The 15,811-nt window shown below is 37.9% G+C and overlaps 1 protein-coding gene across 1 annotated transcript in view; it reads left to right on the plus strand.

The window, feature by feature from the left end:
* The first annotated feature begins 425 nt into the window (after positions 1-425).
* The window catches only part of prim2 (DNA primase subunit 2), a 31,867-nt gene continuing 16,481 nt past the window's right edge, over positions 426-15,811 (plus strand). The window contains exons 1-8 of the mRNA XM_084736638.1: positions 426-571; positions 1,954-2,103; positions 2,492-2,604; positions 3,191-3,285; positions 3,379-3,499; positions 5,541-5,636; positions 8,018-8,155; positions 13,357-13,424. Of these exons, the coding sequence (XP_084592764.1) occupies positions 1,959-2,103; positions 2,492-2,604; positions 3,191-3,285; positions 3,379-3,499; positions 5,541-5,636; positions 8,018-8,155; positions 13,357-13,424 (776 nt within the window). The 5' untranslated portion in view covers positions 426-571; positions 1,954-1,958. The remainder of the gene's footprint in view (positions 572-1,953; positions 2,104-2,491; positions 2,605-3,190; positions 3,286-3,378; positions 3,500-5,540; positions 5,637-8,017; positions 8,156-13,356; positions 13,425-15,811) is intronic.

Consider the following 15,811-nt stretch of genomic DNA (forward strand, 5'->3'; position numbering starts at 1 on the left):
AAAAATGGAAACGCAAGTGGGTTACTTGTATTTTAGTACAGTATTTGACTAATGTACTTTCGACTTCCACGTTACCTTCCACAGGACAACCAGAAACATACTTACTAATTCAATAACACAACATTTTCCATGAACTTTTCTGTTTCCTGGAGGTTAATATGCTTGTTAAATTTGTATATTGCAATAAAGATTATTAATAATAAAAAAAACACCAGCTAGTTCTGGGTGCGTTTGTTATATACCACGGATGCCAATGCAAGTTCCGGTTACGAAGAAAAAAGAAGCATAAAATGACAGACTGTATTATTTATTATTATTCGACTGGCTTATATTTATCATACAAAAGCGGGAAGTAATTTCTTCTCTTCTCTCATCATTTGCAGAGATACAGCGTATTGAAATTTAACCGGAATTGCGGGTCGTACGAAACAACTAAACGAGCGCCCTCACCCTATGACAAGCCTTCTCTTCCTGGATTGTCAAAAATCGTCATCGTTTACCCGCGTTTGTTGAACCACCCACTTTGTTTGGCGGGATTGAGCTAAGACAAGGGAACCCCATCGTCTAATCGGTAATGTAACGACAATATAATAATTTAAATGTTGTTCCAGTAGTTTTCTTATATCGTGTGATAAGCTGCTGAGGTTGTTTAGCCAGGTAGTTCACTCGGCTAGCATCGAAGAAGTAGCTATTCTCCGTATTGGATATGTGTTGACTAACGTAGGACACAATCTTGGTAACTTTAGTGTAACAGTCCCAAGTATGTCTCCCTCGGTGGTACAGCTGGTTTTATGGAAAGCTCTATAATACATATTTTATCAGGCCTGCTGAACCTATTCTATCATCGTGACATTCTGGTATCGTCTGTACTTGTCTTTCTAGTGAGAAGTTGCCTTGATAGATTGTTTATCCCTGCTGGAGTCAACTTCACCTTACTGAGTTTAGTAAAGGCAGCTTTGTAGCCAAGTTACTGCAGATAATAACACATTTGACAGGTAGAAAATGCTTTCTGGATGCATATTTTCCTTCCTGTCTCTTACATAAGCTATAACAGATTGGCTATGGTAATTTGTGGTGTGTAGAGTAAACACATTTGTAATAAGAGTTAGTTAATAGGGATGCCATATTTGCTGCCCTTGTTTTGGGGGCACAAGTTAAGTTATACATGCTACCACTTCTGCACAGTTTACAGTTTGCAGGCAGAAATTTAGAGGTCATGACACAGCTCTGTATTGGCGAGAATCTGGCAACTCTGAATTGTGATTTGGTGTATTGCAGTTGTGTACGCAAGGTGATGTATTGCTATTTTTCAATCTAATTTTAGTTAAACTGTCATATCATAAAGAGCACACAACCATATGCATAACATCTGAGTTAAAAAGTTGACTTCTTATGCAATCAGAGCAGTGAAGATGGATAATAACACTGCTATCGAGTTGTCAGGGGTTTAAAAAGAACACAAAATGAACCACTGCCACTAAGCTTTGCCCGTATCTCGATATCATGATAGTAGTATTACAAAACAGAATGACACTGCTCAAGTGCACTGATATTTGTTAACATCCCTAGGTCAGGCAGTAATATAATGTTGTTTGTGTAAAGAGGATCACAGCATCAGTTGAGTTGTCAGACCAAATGGAGTAAATGGATTGTTAATTGTTGGCACCACCTCTAAAAATGTATTGTGTAATAAGTCACACAATTCTTCTCCATTACACTGTGTTTCATTCTTCAAATGCCAGCCACCTGGTGAGATAGCTGGAACACTTAAAAACAAAAATGAAACATGCTACATTGGAGAAGAGTTGTGCACACTATTTACCTCAATGTGTTAGTCTGCTAAATTATAAACTGTCTTGCACCAATATGCCAGCAGTGACCACAAGTGACCTATAATCTATTGATACATTATTGGATTTTGATGAAAACATTCTTGTTTTCTCTTTCCATTAGGAAATATGCAGTTCTCTGGCAGAAGAAGAAAGAACACTAACAACCCTCAGACGGATGTCTATGGACATGCTCTGCAGTTCTATGGGCAGCCTCCTCTTGAAAACATCTCTCTCAGTGAATTTGAGATGTTTGCTGTGGACAGATTGAAATGTAAGACCTTGGTCTAAAGAAATTTGCTGTAAGAAGTGTTTGCATTTGTCAAATATGTTTTTAATGTGGTAAACAATATATTATGGGCTGCAACCTACAACTATTTTCATTGTCAGTTAATCTGTTGATTGTTTTCCCGATTAATCGATTAGTTGTTTGATTATCAAAATGTCAAAAAATGTTGATCAGTGTTTCCCAAATGCCCAAGATGATGTCTTCAAATGTAATGTTTGGTCCAGAAACCAAAGATATTCTGTGTATATATACATTTACATTTTTAAAGCTAAAATCTGAACGTAGCTGGCAATTAATTTAATAGTTGACAACTAATTGATTAACTGTTGCAGCCTTAATAATTCTTACAATGTCTTCTTCTTTTCCACTGCAGTGTTGAAGACCATTGAGAATTTGGGAGTGAGCTATGTGAAACTGTCAGAACAGTACACAAAGAAACTGGAGGCTGAGTCTAAAACCCTGAACTTTCCTTACAGACCAGAGGCTGTGAGTGTTGTTTAGCATGACATACATCAAAACAGTTTTAAGACTTACAAATTAATACCTGTCATGGGCCACTGTATGTTCAAACACCATTTATCACAAAGTTATTTCTCCATGACCATTGACAGGTTGTTTTGGTAAGATTGCATGATAACATAGTGGATAAAATCCATGTCCTCTTAAAGGATGCATTTAAATTGTGCTGACATGCTTTCATAGTAAACATAACTTTCATTTATAGGAGAAATATTCAATTTGCTACTAACATTGTTGGAAGTTTCAAACTAGGTCAAATTGACTGATTTGTTAGAATTTTAAAACCATCAGATTATTTTAGAACTGTGCAGCTGACTGACAGCCAAGACATGAATGAAAATAACAATACTAATGTACAGGCTCCAAATGGCAGTATCAAAACACAGAGACAGGAGAAGTGGTCATAAAGTTGGCTGCTTACTTGCCAAAGTAAAGCTGAGTTAAAATTAATGGAAGATAGACCACTAAAAAGTACTTTGTCTCATGTGGAAGCAGTGACTAATGACAAGTAATATATATATTAAAGCTAATATATTTTATTTAAACTGTTAAGGAGGACAAAAAATCACAGCCGGGACCAAGTGAGTACGACAAACGAAGGAAGGACCACATCTCCCACTTTATTCTGAGACTTGCCTACTGCCAAACGTAAGTCTGTAATTTCTACAGAATATTAGTTGTGTAGTAAAAACCATTTCAAATGCTGCAGAATAAATGTTCATTTATATTGGTATTTTAAAGGGAGGACTTGAGACGGTGGTTTATACAACAGGAAGTCGACCTTTTCCGCTACCGCTTCAACGACCTGCATCCTAAACAAAAGCTTGAATTTCTCCACAGAAATAATCTGCAATATAACACGGTAGGTTTGTCTCTCCTTCCTGTAGATAAATACTGTAACTAAAAAGATTAATTCTTGCTAAAAACTACAGTATTTTCCCTTTTGTTACCTGAGGCTTATGTACACATTAGGCATTCTTATTAGTTCACATCTGTGAATATGCTGAATATGTAGCATGAGATGACCAAACCTGCACAACATGTGTTCTGTAGTTTCCCACCAGGTGGAGCTGTTTGATAACTGTAACAGGTCCCATGAATGTTTAGGTTTCCTTGAATGGTGATCAAAAAGTTAACATGTTTACGTTTACAAGTTACAAATACTATTTCAGAAATAATAAATGTGCAAAAATGCTATAATCTTATCAGTTTGTAATTTCTTTTTTAAAGTATGGCTTAAGATAGAAATGGAAAAAGGATTTAAAGTGCAAATAGCCAACTTTTTCTTTAACTCACCTTTATGAAGTAAATGTTGATTCCACAGTGAAATGGCTATAGAATAATGACAAGAAAGCTGGGAGATATGGCTTAGAAATAATATCTAAATATTTTAGGCCATTCCACAATATCCAATGTATCTCAATTTACCCCTTTTCTATAAAATAACATGCCTTAAATTCTCAAATACTGCAAACATATGATGATCTTATAGAATATGAATCATTGCTGTATTTAAACCCCCCAGCAGTATATTAAGTAGTTAAGTTTGGACAATAAAATATTAACACAACAAGATTTTTGATAACTACTGATCAGTAGTGTGGTTATAATGACTAAACGGTTAAAGACAAATAATAGAGCAGTCTGTTAAGTTCAGAAAAGTACATCAATTTTCTTACACGCAGCTTTTAAAACCAGGAAAAGACAACACTCTAGACTGCAGCATACATCTCGGGATCCCAAATCTAAGACAATATCAAGTCTCAGATCACAATAAAGTTATAATAACGATATATTGCCCAGCCCTAAATGACACCATCCACATTTAGCCTCTGCCACCGGGCTCGATTTTTCCCAGGAAAATTATGTCTCCATTATAGATTAAATTACTGAACAAACTCATGCTTTTTCTCCTAATGTTTTCTTCCAAATTTACTACCTCCTATACTCCAACCCCTGCTGTAGTTAATTATTTGTGCAGCGCTATAGGCCAGACCTATTCAATTAGTTTTTTCATAAAGAAGTACCAAGGAGACGGATGTTTGCATTTCCTATGTTAGAAATTTAAGTGTATAAAACATGCACCTTCTTTTTCCCACTTTATTAGTTTTCACAATTTAAATAAAACATATGGTAAAAAAAAGAACAGGAAAGCCAAAGCTCTTTTAGAATTCTAGATTAGAGGTAGTTTGCTGTGTTTTGCTGCATGCTGCATTTAACACTTTTTTTTCACTCCGTTTGACTCTAAATTCTCTCTATTTAAACAGCCTGAGTTCAAACATTTTAAAAATAATTATAAGTGTCTCTGCTTAACAACCAATGAATGGGCTAATGAGCCTACTAATAAAATGATGATCTTCTAATAAGCAATTTAAACACCTGTAAACTAGTATACTTTTTTTCATAATTATAAATGAGCTAGGTGCTGGATTTAGATTGTTAAAGGGCTGAATTCTGCTCACAGGCCACCAACTGAAAAGTCTTGCTATAGGCTAATGTTACGCAAACTGTTATTACTATGCAATGCACATTGTAATAACTTTCAGTGTACCTCTTCTGTGAACATGCTTCTCATTTCTCTTATTTCCGAAGTGGTGTTGGTCATTTTCCATGGAGCTCTGTGGAATCGGGAAGCAGTTCAGTGTTGTGCACAGGTGTTGTCTTTGCGACAGGGGTACAAACAGTGACACCACTTGGAAATGCTAGTGAGCGAGTTGAAACGTTGTCTGTTTCTAGTTTATTCATCGACACATAATGTGTCAAGTGAGGATGAAAACAGTATATTCATCTGATAAATGATCTTTGGTTTCCATGATTCTCACCTTTCACTGTATCAACACTGACAGAGTTCTGCCTTCGCAGCTCTTCACTGAAATGTGTCTATCTCATCAATAACTTTTCAGATTAGCATCGAGGAGAAGAAGTCTCTGCAGGATAAACTTGTCAGCTCCAGTTATGCCGTCAGTGGAATCACTGTGGAGGATCAGGACTTCTACAAAGTGAGTTACTCATCTCTCTCTCTCTCTCCATTGAGACCATTAAGAGTGTTAAGTTCTTATGCCTCCATAAAACTGATGTTTTTATATACAATATTATTCTGCAATTTACATTCTCACATAATGCATTAGATTTGCAAAGCAAGCCATCTAGACATACCATTAACACAATGTTTTGTATTCTAAATGTTAGAACTTTAATAAAATCACATTCTCATCAGAGCTATCTTCACAGACAACCAGAAAAATATTGCTGCGTTAAAGTCACTCTTCCTGCCGTAATTATCTTCAAAGTGATTCTTCCATTTACCATCAAAAGCTGCAGTGTTCCCCCTGTGAGGCCATTATTTGGGTACTTTAGCAATTTTGTTAAATTTTGAGTTGTTAATGCTCAGTTTGACAAAAAAGTCTCCAGAAACAACAGAAATTCTGTACTGTGGATTTTAATGGGGCACTCACACCAGTTTTACAAATGAAGTTAAGGTCAGTGGCTACAACGGATACTGCAGAGTTGGAGGGACTGTCCAAAGTTTGAAAAGATAACCCTGATGATGTCATCATGCCTGTGTGGTCTGGATGTTGTTAATAGCAAAGTACCAAATATAACATCTTATAGAACCAGCATAGTTTGTCAGTATTTTGATGTAGAAAATTAAAATCAGGTTGTAGGCTGTGTCACAATAAATTGGCATGAAACCACTTGACCGGAGCAAAATATGAACATGTTCAGCATAGGCATGGATGTTAAACTGCAAGGAGAACAACTTGCTGGTGCTGCACTGCTACTGTTCGCCACACTATGAGGCAGTTCTAGGAAAACAATACCGTTAATCTGGACCTGCTGTGATCCTGCTTGGTCTAAAAAGGTAACTCATTTAGTGAGTTGTTATGTTTTGTAGGATAATGTACAATATGTTCACAATGCACGGCACAAAGTGCAGAAAGAAAGAAAGTACAGAAAGTGAAGAAGAGCTTCAAATGGAATGCAGTATTGTTTCGGTCAATGTTTAACATTATCAATTACTTGTGCTCAATTTTGATGGTGTTCTGAGTATTCTCTTTCCTTTAGACTAGTTGACTAGTCTAAATTAAAACCTCAGTTTAATTCACAGGGAAGATGGTTGCCAGGACCATCCCAATTACATACTTAGAGTGAGTTAAAAAAAAATGATGGTGTTTACCAGTCAGGGAAGGCCTAACAAAAGATGCGTTTGAGTTGCATTCTGGGAAATATGAGATCCAGTGTTTTTGGAGCTTGACCTATTCTAGGGAATACGAGCAGGCTCATTTTGTTTTTTTTCCTGTTAAATCTGTCTCCTGGGAGTCCCCTAAATTTATGGAAATGCGATGTTAAATTGCTGGACTGCCCATTAAAGGACATCACCAACTAATGTATAATAGAGATGATTGCTTCAATAAATGGACCCTCTTTTACATAATTTGGCTCCCATTTAGAGGTGTAAGAACTTCTACACTTCCACAGTCATGCAGAATATAAAATACTATGGGTAGAATTTGCAGAAAAAGTTGTATTGTTTCGACAAGAAAGGAAGTGTTGTCGTTGTGTTGTTGTCGATTTGAATTGCAGTAATTTGTGCCTTTTGTTAGACTAATTACATACGCAAACTTCCTCCTTAATGCCACCCATACTGTGTTAGAGTACCAGTCAGGAAGGGCAGTGCATAGTCTGTTTTTAAAAATAAATTATGTATTGCATTGAAGTCAAGCACTGATTACTGTGCTTAATTTTATTTTGTTATTCAACCTCCTACCCTCATGGCCAGTATTTTGGTTGATAGAGACAGATCATCTAACGCTACAAAATAAATCAATCAAATATTGGCCCCTGAGGCAGTTGAAATCTGCTTATTGGAGATTTATGCCCTCCCTAATGTAGAGTTTCCACTCTGCATCTGAGTAGCTCGTCTTACTTCTAAAGAACTGTTTTGACATTATTTTGTCGAATCACTAAATGCTCACATAGTGGGGAATTCTCTCAAATCAATATGAATGGAGAGCCCGGAAAATAATTGGCTGTTTGTCAGATCACCGTCATGGCCTTTCACAGCTGAAAGGATTTAAATCTACAGTTTGTCTGTTCACAGAAGGAAAGGGGAAAAATGTCATGGTGGCCTGCTACTTGACTTTAAATCTACATTTTAGGCTGGATGCTGACAGTCTTATTCGTTTAGAGAATGTAAATCGTCACACTCACTAAAACCTTGGATCACATTTTAAGCAGCCAAAATTACAAAGGGCAAAGGGTTGACTTTGGCATCCTAACACTCACCATGAGTGTGCAAATGGAATATTAACTTCTAAATCTTACGAAAGCATTAATTATTTACAACATTTTTCCCTCCAACTTTACTTTTGTTTTTAAGGTTCCATTTCAAGATGCCCTGGATCTCGTGCGAACAAGGAAAGTGTACCTCAAAGCCGGCTATGTGTACATCCCTCACCAGGACATTGTCACCATCGTTCTGAATGATTTCCGCACTAGGCTCTCTAAAGCTCTTGCTGTAAGTGTTTGTAACTCTTTACTGTTTTTGAAATGAGGAGTAGTGAACGGGTTTGGACAGTAACAAATTACATGCAACAGGGTTACGCAATTTGGACACAAAAAAGTAACTGTATTCCATTACAGTTGCAGATAAAATAGTGATCAGATTACAGATACATTTAGTAAAAATGGAGAGTATCAGCACGATTATAATTTTTGTGACCAGATTGATGTGTGGGTAAAAACATAATTTTGTGACAGTTAACTAGTTAGTATTTTTTGGGTTTTTTATTGTGACAGGACAGCTGTAGAAAGGACAGGGAGAGAGTGAAGGGATGACATGCAGCAGAGGGCCGCATGCTGAAATCAAACCCATGGCTGCTGCAGAGGACGAACAGCCTCAGCTCGTGGTGTGCATGTGCAGCCGAGTGTAAATAGCATACTTGGCAAGGGAGGCTACATTTAAAAGCACATTATTGTCGCTATTAATCCGAATATGCATTTGCACATAACAAAGGAAGGAATAGTTAGACAAACAATACGTTTAACAATAAGCATAAATCATCATGTTAGGCTTAACAGTTTCAACACATTTGGCATTGAGGTAATCCAGAAGAAACAGAAAGTAATCATATTACATTACTTCAATATTGTGATACTTGGATTAGGTCTCAGACAACTTTTTTAAAGAGGTAATTAGTCATTGTACTGGAATACATTTTTAGTAACCTTCCCAGTCCTAATAATGAATGCTGTGTAGTTTTACAGAAAGCTCCAAGACAAATGATGAAAACATATGGCACAAATTTGCCTTATATGTATATAGAATATGAGCGTCCTGGGCTTTAACTCAGTAATAGTAGTATCTTACAATATAATGCAATCTGAAACAACACAAACAACTCTGACCTTACCATACCATAGATTTTAATCAACACCTTTCTGACTCATTTCAAGGCAGCTTCACTTTGCCCTGTATTGTAGATGTGTTTCTGTTATGTCCACTCCCCGTACATGTAGATTATGTAAATACATTTTGTTCACACAGTACGTCTGTTTCCATAACACAAATTATTAAATTGCAACTGTGGCTGTTTCCTTCATTACCCAGAGGGAAACTGGAGAATCGCAGGGTTCGAATGAGGCGAATAAGTATGCACATATGACATAAAATGTCTGGAGGGAAAACTGGGTACAGCTAGTATGAAAGTGCTTATTGTCCCTATGGGCATGATGTTTTTTTAAAGACTGTGGTCTAGGAAGGCGCTATATCGGCACGCTTGTGCATTGCATTGAATGCCCTGAGGGAGGTGAAACATGATGTTTTGGAAACCAGAGGCGTTCTTTACAATACATGTGAGGAGACAACCATGGTTCAGTTACATCATGGTGACCAGCAAACAGGCACAAGCACGCTAGACAACCAGAGGTAATAGTACTAACTAGTTCATGAATAGATCTGTCGTATTAATGAGGTACAAGAAATCTATAATATAATCAAAAATGATGAAATATGCCATTATTAAGACCTGAAATTCATTACTTTTCTGATTGAGTCTCCTTCTTTCTAATATGACTTTTTGTGTGAATTGTAGATCTGATAATCGTGGCAAAGAGAAGATTTGCATTGGGAAAACCATCTTGATAGATCAAGATGAGCACATTTATCAAAACTTATTAAAAAAAAAAAAGTTTGCTTACAGTAATCTGATCCACGTTGATTTCACTATCAAAGTAGAAATATGAAGTACACATAGGTCTCTAAAGAAAACCTCATGCATGAAACTACTTTTGCATTTAGATTAGGGTGGTAGAAAATATGGGATCAATAATATGAATGATTAATGTAATTGTTTCAACCTTCTGCTGAGAATGGGCCCAAAGATATTTAGCTTAATATGATAATAAACAAAGAAAAGTGAGAAATCTCCATATTTGAGACGCTGAAAACTGAATTTTCTGCCATATTCAATGAAAAATTGCTTCAATGAAATTCTTTTATACCACTTGTGTGGTCGGGTAAGTGAGTTTCCAGATTTGCCTGCTTGACATGGCATTTTACTTGCCCCAGGCAAGTGGGCAATCTTTATTGTTAGGCTCTGCAACTACTAGTTGGTACAGACTTTCATCTGCTGATCGATGTATATCTATTATTACATGGCTTAATTGAATACTCAATTCTGGCTGGTCAATTACGGCTTTCGGGGTGCATCAATGATGACCCGTTGGCTGTACATTATCTTTTACTTATAGTCCAGCTGATACAGGATGTTTTAGCCTGATACTAAAATCAATATTTGGTAGTATTAAAAAATAATTCAGGATAATATTTCTTTTCATTGTGACTAACTTGTCACTTTGTCCATGCTCTGGCAGACACACTAGTTTGTCTGTGCTGCAGTTTCTTGTTACTTGTCTACCAACATGTACATGATCTGCAATGAGCTAATACTGGCTGATGTATGGATCTAGCTCTGTGCACACAAACAAGTATGTCATGCATCCTTCTTTAGTTTGCTTTTTCCAACTAAAAATCACTCTGTCAAAAGGTGCACTGCCTTGCCACAGCAGCTGTTGGAGTCTACCTTGGAACTGGCTGTTCATTGCTTCATGCATAGAAAATTCTTTGACAGTTTGAACAAAGGTCCCTTTTTGTTCTATGTTTTTGTAATGTTGTTTGCCCTTTGTATTTAACTGAGTAGTCACTCTCAATTAGTGTGTTTTCGGGTTATGCCTGTGTTTATGACAAAGAGTTCGGCTCTGTTTAGACAGCTAAATCCAAAATGCCTGTTGGCAAATTGAAGCACTCATCGAAAAACTCACTACTTGCAAACTGTAATTTGCCAGATTGACAGAATTGCAAAATTATGATTTCTGAGAGTGGTCTTGATGGAGCTTACTAATTTCAGCATGCATAATGTTTTTTTTTTTTGTTTTTCCACTTGCCTGGTCGGACAAGTAGGCCAGAAATACTTGCCTGCAGTAAGTTTTTACTTGCTCCTGTGCAAGTATTATTATTTATTAATGACTATCCAATAACAACAAAGACTAAAGTTAATTGTCCTGTTTATCCTATTGTTACAATGTCTATAAAATGTCCAAAAATAATGAAAATGTCCATCTCAGTTCTTCAAAGTCTTAATAAGGGATGCACCAATCGACTGGCCAGAGACCAAAACCGGCTGGTTTTCAGTGTGACCGGCCGGCCAGCATCATATATCTGATTCTGTGCCCGTCATTGTCAAACACATGTTCTGCACGATGGTCACGTCATGAGCACAGCAGCCAAACTGACCATGATATCACACCCACCACAGCGCTGATCACAGCTACACACAATGACAGATTCCAAGAACAGGATAAAGAGAAGACAGACAGTCTACGAGACAGAGCAGCTGACAATGTTGCAAAACAGCTGGAAACTTTGTAGCTCATCAGGCTAATGTTAGCCAGCAGCAGACAGATAAAATCTCACTGGCTGTTCTGGCTGAAGAATAAACAACCTGTGTTGATGCTCCTCAAACATGTTCTCATCCAGACTCGTTTAACTTCTGCATCCGTTTTTCTCATGGTAACGTTTCACTGCAGCAAACTGTTGCACCGCGTCTGTCTCCGGTTTGTTTACATCTGCTGATGTGAAATTGCGCCCTGTGAAATCCTGTGAGATTCAATTATCTCGCAAGATCGTATTAGATTGTATTTAATGAATATTTAATAGTCCGTGTTTTATTATGAACATCCAATTAAATTTTTTTTCCAAGAAAAGTTGCAAAAATGTTTGTGAATGCTGTAAATTATAGTTCTTGGAAAGACTAAAAATTGGAATTGGTCAAAATCGGAACTGGCAGGTCAGACCCTTAAAAAAAATTGAAAATAGGAATCAGCCAAGAAAATTGAAACTGGTGCATCTCTAGTCTTAATATGTCTTGTATTGTCAGCGTGAAATCCAAAGATATTCAGTTTAATATGATAATTAATGAAGGAAAAAAGTAAATCTCCATATTAGAAAGGCTGAAAACAGCATTTCTACCATTTTTGCGTAAAAATTAACATTAATCAGTTATTAAAATAGTTTAATAACTCCTATTTACTTCTTGACTGGTTTGGCTGGTGCTTGGTGCTTTGAGCTGAGCTGAGCTCCATCTAGTTACATTATATTTGAGAGAAAGCAGGCATCTCTACAGCTCATATTTTCAAAATTCACCAGCTCACAACAAAACAGTCTAGATGGATAAAAAGCACTACAGGTAAGAGGAAAAATATGTATTTTTTGATTTTGGGGTGAACCGCCTCTAACACTTTGTTGTGCACAGGTTAGGTGAAGAATCAGCATAGGCGACTCCTCTCTGAATACTACACTGACTGTTGAATTCATTGTGTGTTGTTCTTTGTTTAGTACAGAAAGGCACTGCCTCTGTACCACTGTTGGCTTAGTGGGCAACACTTACTTAATTTGCTTAAACTTGAAAACATGTCCTCCATCATGGGACAGGCAGGAACATCTTTTCCAAATTAGAAAGAAAAACAAACAAAAAAGAGCAACTTGGTCCAGTTCTGCCATTCCCCCATTTGCTGGTAATTATCCGGACCACTAACTGTTGGAATGGAATAGCTAATGCTCCAAAACTATTTTTCTTGTAAGCGTGCCATTGTGACTGTCTGTGTTACTATAATGGTTATTCTCCTCCACTGGGGACGACAAATGGACATAGCAGAAAATGTGTCATTAAAAAGGCATGAAATTGAAAGCTGCCTCTCCATATGACTCCAGTTATTGGTTGGATGTTCATTTTAGCAGGATGTAACGGAAAAATAGTGTATTAAGCTGTTTTTGGGCATGTGTAAGGCAGACATTGAAATGGTCATGAGTGACGTTTGTAAAGCAATTAGACTAAATAAAGCTTTGTGTTGGGAAAGGATGTTCATACATCTGTAGGTTTGCTCTTGAATTAAAAACAATCAGACTCACAGCTGAATTAATTACATTATTGCTAAAACTATGTGTTCAGAGTGAGACAGGGTGTGAAAACCAAACGTCAGTTGTAGACAGGGCTTGTAAGGAACTCTGATGCAGTTTAATTTAAAGCTGTGGACTGTGTTTTAATTATTGTTCTGGGCAGTACTTAATCTTTGCTTCACTTAACCAGCAGTGTTTGGCCATTCTAGTCCTTTGACCGACACTATTTACCATTACTCATGTGATGTCCATCTTCTCTGCAGCTGACAGCCCGCTCATTACCAGCGGTGCATTCTGATGAACGGCTCCAACCGCTCCTTAACCACCTCAGGTAAGCAGCAGGATTAATACCTTTGCTGCCACTTTTCCAGGACTCTGTTGAAAAAGAGATTTAGCAGGATTGATCTTTGGCACAGAAGAACATTGGAGGCTTGTGGCTGGTCTGAGTAAACCCCGTATGTCCCTGCAGAAGTCCAGATGTTGTGTGAATTTGGTACCTGTCTCTACTTGTGCAGCATCATTTGTTCCTATTGTTAAAGTTATTCAGTCTTGAAGTATTTAGGCCTCTGTAACATGTATATTATTTACCCTATAATTTATTATGCTCATTTTTTGGTGGGCAATATTGCCTGGTTTTTGAGTGATGGGCTAATGTTTTTCCTGAGATTACTGATTTGATTTATAACAAATTTTGTGTAAAAGTGTATTTTCATAATTATAACAATTACTGCACCCCTAGGTCCTAACGCCACCCACTGCATAATTTTGAAAAATTTCAAGACAAGGGACAGAGGAGGAGCGGCAGGTTGGGGTGAATAGGACGACTACTATAGGGGCGTTGTGTCTTAACAATATAAAAATTGATGAATGTCAGAAATGTATTGGTGAGGATTCAGTAAGGTATTTGTATGTCTGGCTTATCGACTTTGATGGAGGCAGACTGAACAGTCCCCTATTTCTTTTTTTTAATTCCATTTCTTTTTTCTTTGTAACAACATCAATCGTGATTGGCAAAGAGATAGGGGAGGTGGGCCACCCAGCTCTGATTAGAGGGCAGAGTTGGGAGATGTACTTGTTTTAAATTGTATTTATTTATTTTATTTATTTATTTATTTTTTTAACCACTGTTGGCTGGGCAAGGAGAAGTTGCCACCATATACACGATCAGGCATAACACTGATTATCTCGTCATCATGACACCTGTTAGTGGGTGGGATATATTAGGCAGCAAGTGAACATTTTGTCCTCAAAGTTGTTTTGTTAGAAGCAGGAAAAAAGGGCAAGCGTAAGGATTTGAGCGAGTTTGACAAGGGCCAAATTGTGACGGCTAGACGACTGGGTCAGAGCATCTCCAAAACTGCAGCTCTTGTGGGGTGTTCCTGGTCTGCAGTGGTCAGTATCTATCAAAACTGGTCCAAGGAAGGAGCAGTGGTAAACCAGTGACGGGGTCACAGACAGCCAAGGCTCATTGATGCATGTGGGGAGTGAAGGCTGGCCCGCATGCTCTGATCCAACAGACAAGTTACTGTTGCTCAAATTGCTGAAGAAGTTAATGCTGGTTCTGATAGAAAGGTGTCAGAATACACAGGGCATCACAGTTTGTTGCGTATGGGGCTGCATAGCCGCAGTCCAGTCAGTGTGCCCATGCTGACCCCTGTGCACCGCCGAAAGTGCCAACAATGGGCACGTGAGCATCAGAACTGGACCATGGAGCAATGGAAGAAGGTGGCCTGGTCTGATGAATCACGTTTTCTTTTGCATCACGTGGATGGCTGGGTGCATGTTTGTCGGTTCCCTGGGGAACACATGGCACCAGGATGCACTATGGGAAGAAGGCAAGCCGGCAGAGGCAGTGTGATGATTTGGGCAATGTTCTGCTGGGAAACCTTGGGTCCTGCCATCCATGTGGATCTTACTTTGACGTACCACCTACCTAAGCATTGTTGCAGACCATGTACACCCTTTCATGGAAACGGTATTCCCTGATGGCTGTGGCCTCTTTAAGCAGGATATTGCGCCGTGCCACAAAGCAAAAATGGTTCAGGAATGGTTTGATGAGCACAACGAGTTTGAGGTGTTGACTTGGCCTCCAAATTCCCCAGATCTCAATCCAATCGAACATTGTGGGATGTGCTGGACAAACAAGTCCGATCCATGGAAGCCCCACCTCGCAACTTACAGGATTGAAAGGATCTACTGCTAATATCTTGGTGCCAGATACCACAGCACACCTTCAGGGTTCTAGTGGAATCCACGCCTCAGTGGGTCAGGGCTGTTTTGGCAGCAAAAGGGTGACCAACACAATATTAGGCAGGTGGTCATAATGTTATGCCTGATCAGTGTACATCACCTGCCACCTGATCAGCCAATAGTAAATTTTATTTGCAATAGCTGGGTTTCAACCAGTAGATGGCAGTCGCTACACATTTTAAAACCCAATATGTATATTCCAAATACTTTGCACTAAAATGGCAAAATTTAGACATGCATCAAGTGTTTAGTTAGTCTTTAAAAAGAGCAAAGCATTATATCATTATTATTATTATTATTATATTATTACACTGCATATAAGCTGAATTCCATATGGGATATTTATTTTATGTTGTACAATCAGATGATTGTGATGTGCACTCTCTGAAAGTGGCTCAATAGGACTGGTGCGGTATAAAAACGCACATCATTTTTTTTAGTCCTTCATTGCTCTTTAACAAAAAGCCC

The sequence above is a fragment of the Lutjanus erythropterus genome, chromosome 14, assembly GCF_056507025.1.
Source record: "Lutjanus erythropterus isolate fLutEry1 chromosome 14, fLutEry1.hap2, whole genome shotgun sequence".
Taxonomy (NCBI): Eukaryota; Metazoa; Chordata; class Actinopteri; order Lutjaniformes; family Lutjanidae; genus Lutjanus; species Lutjanus erythropterus.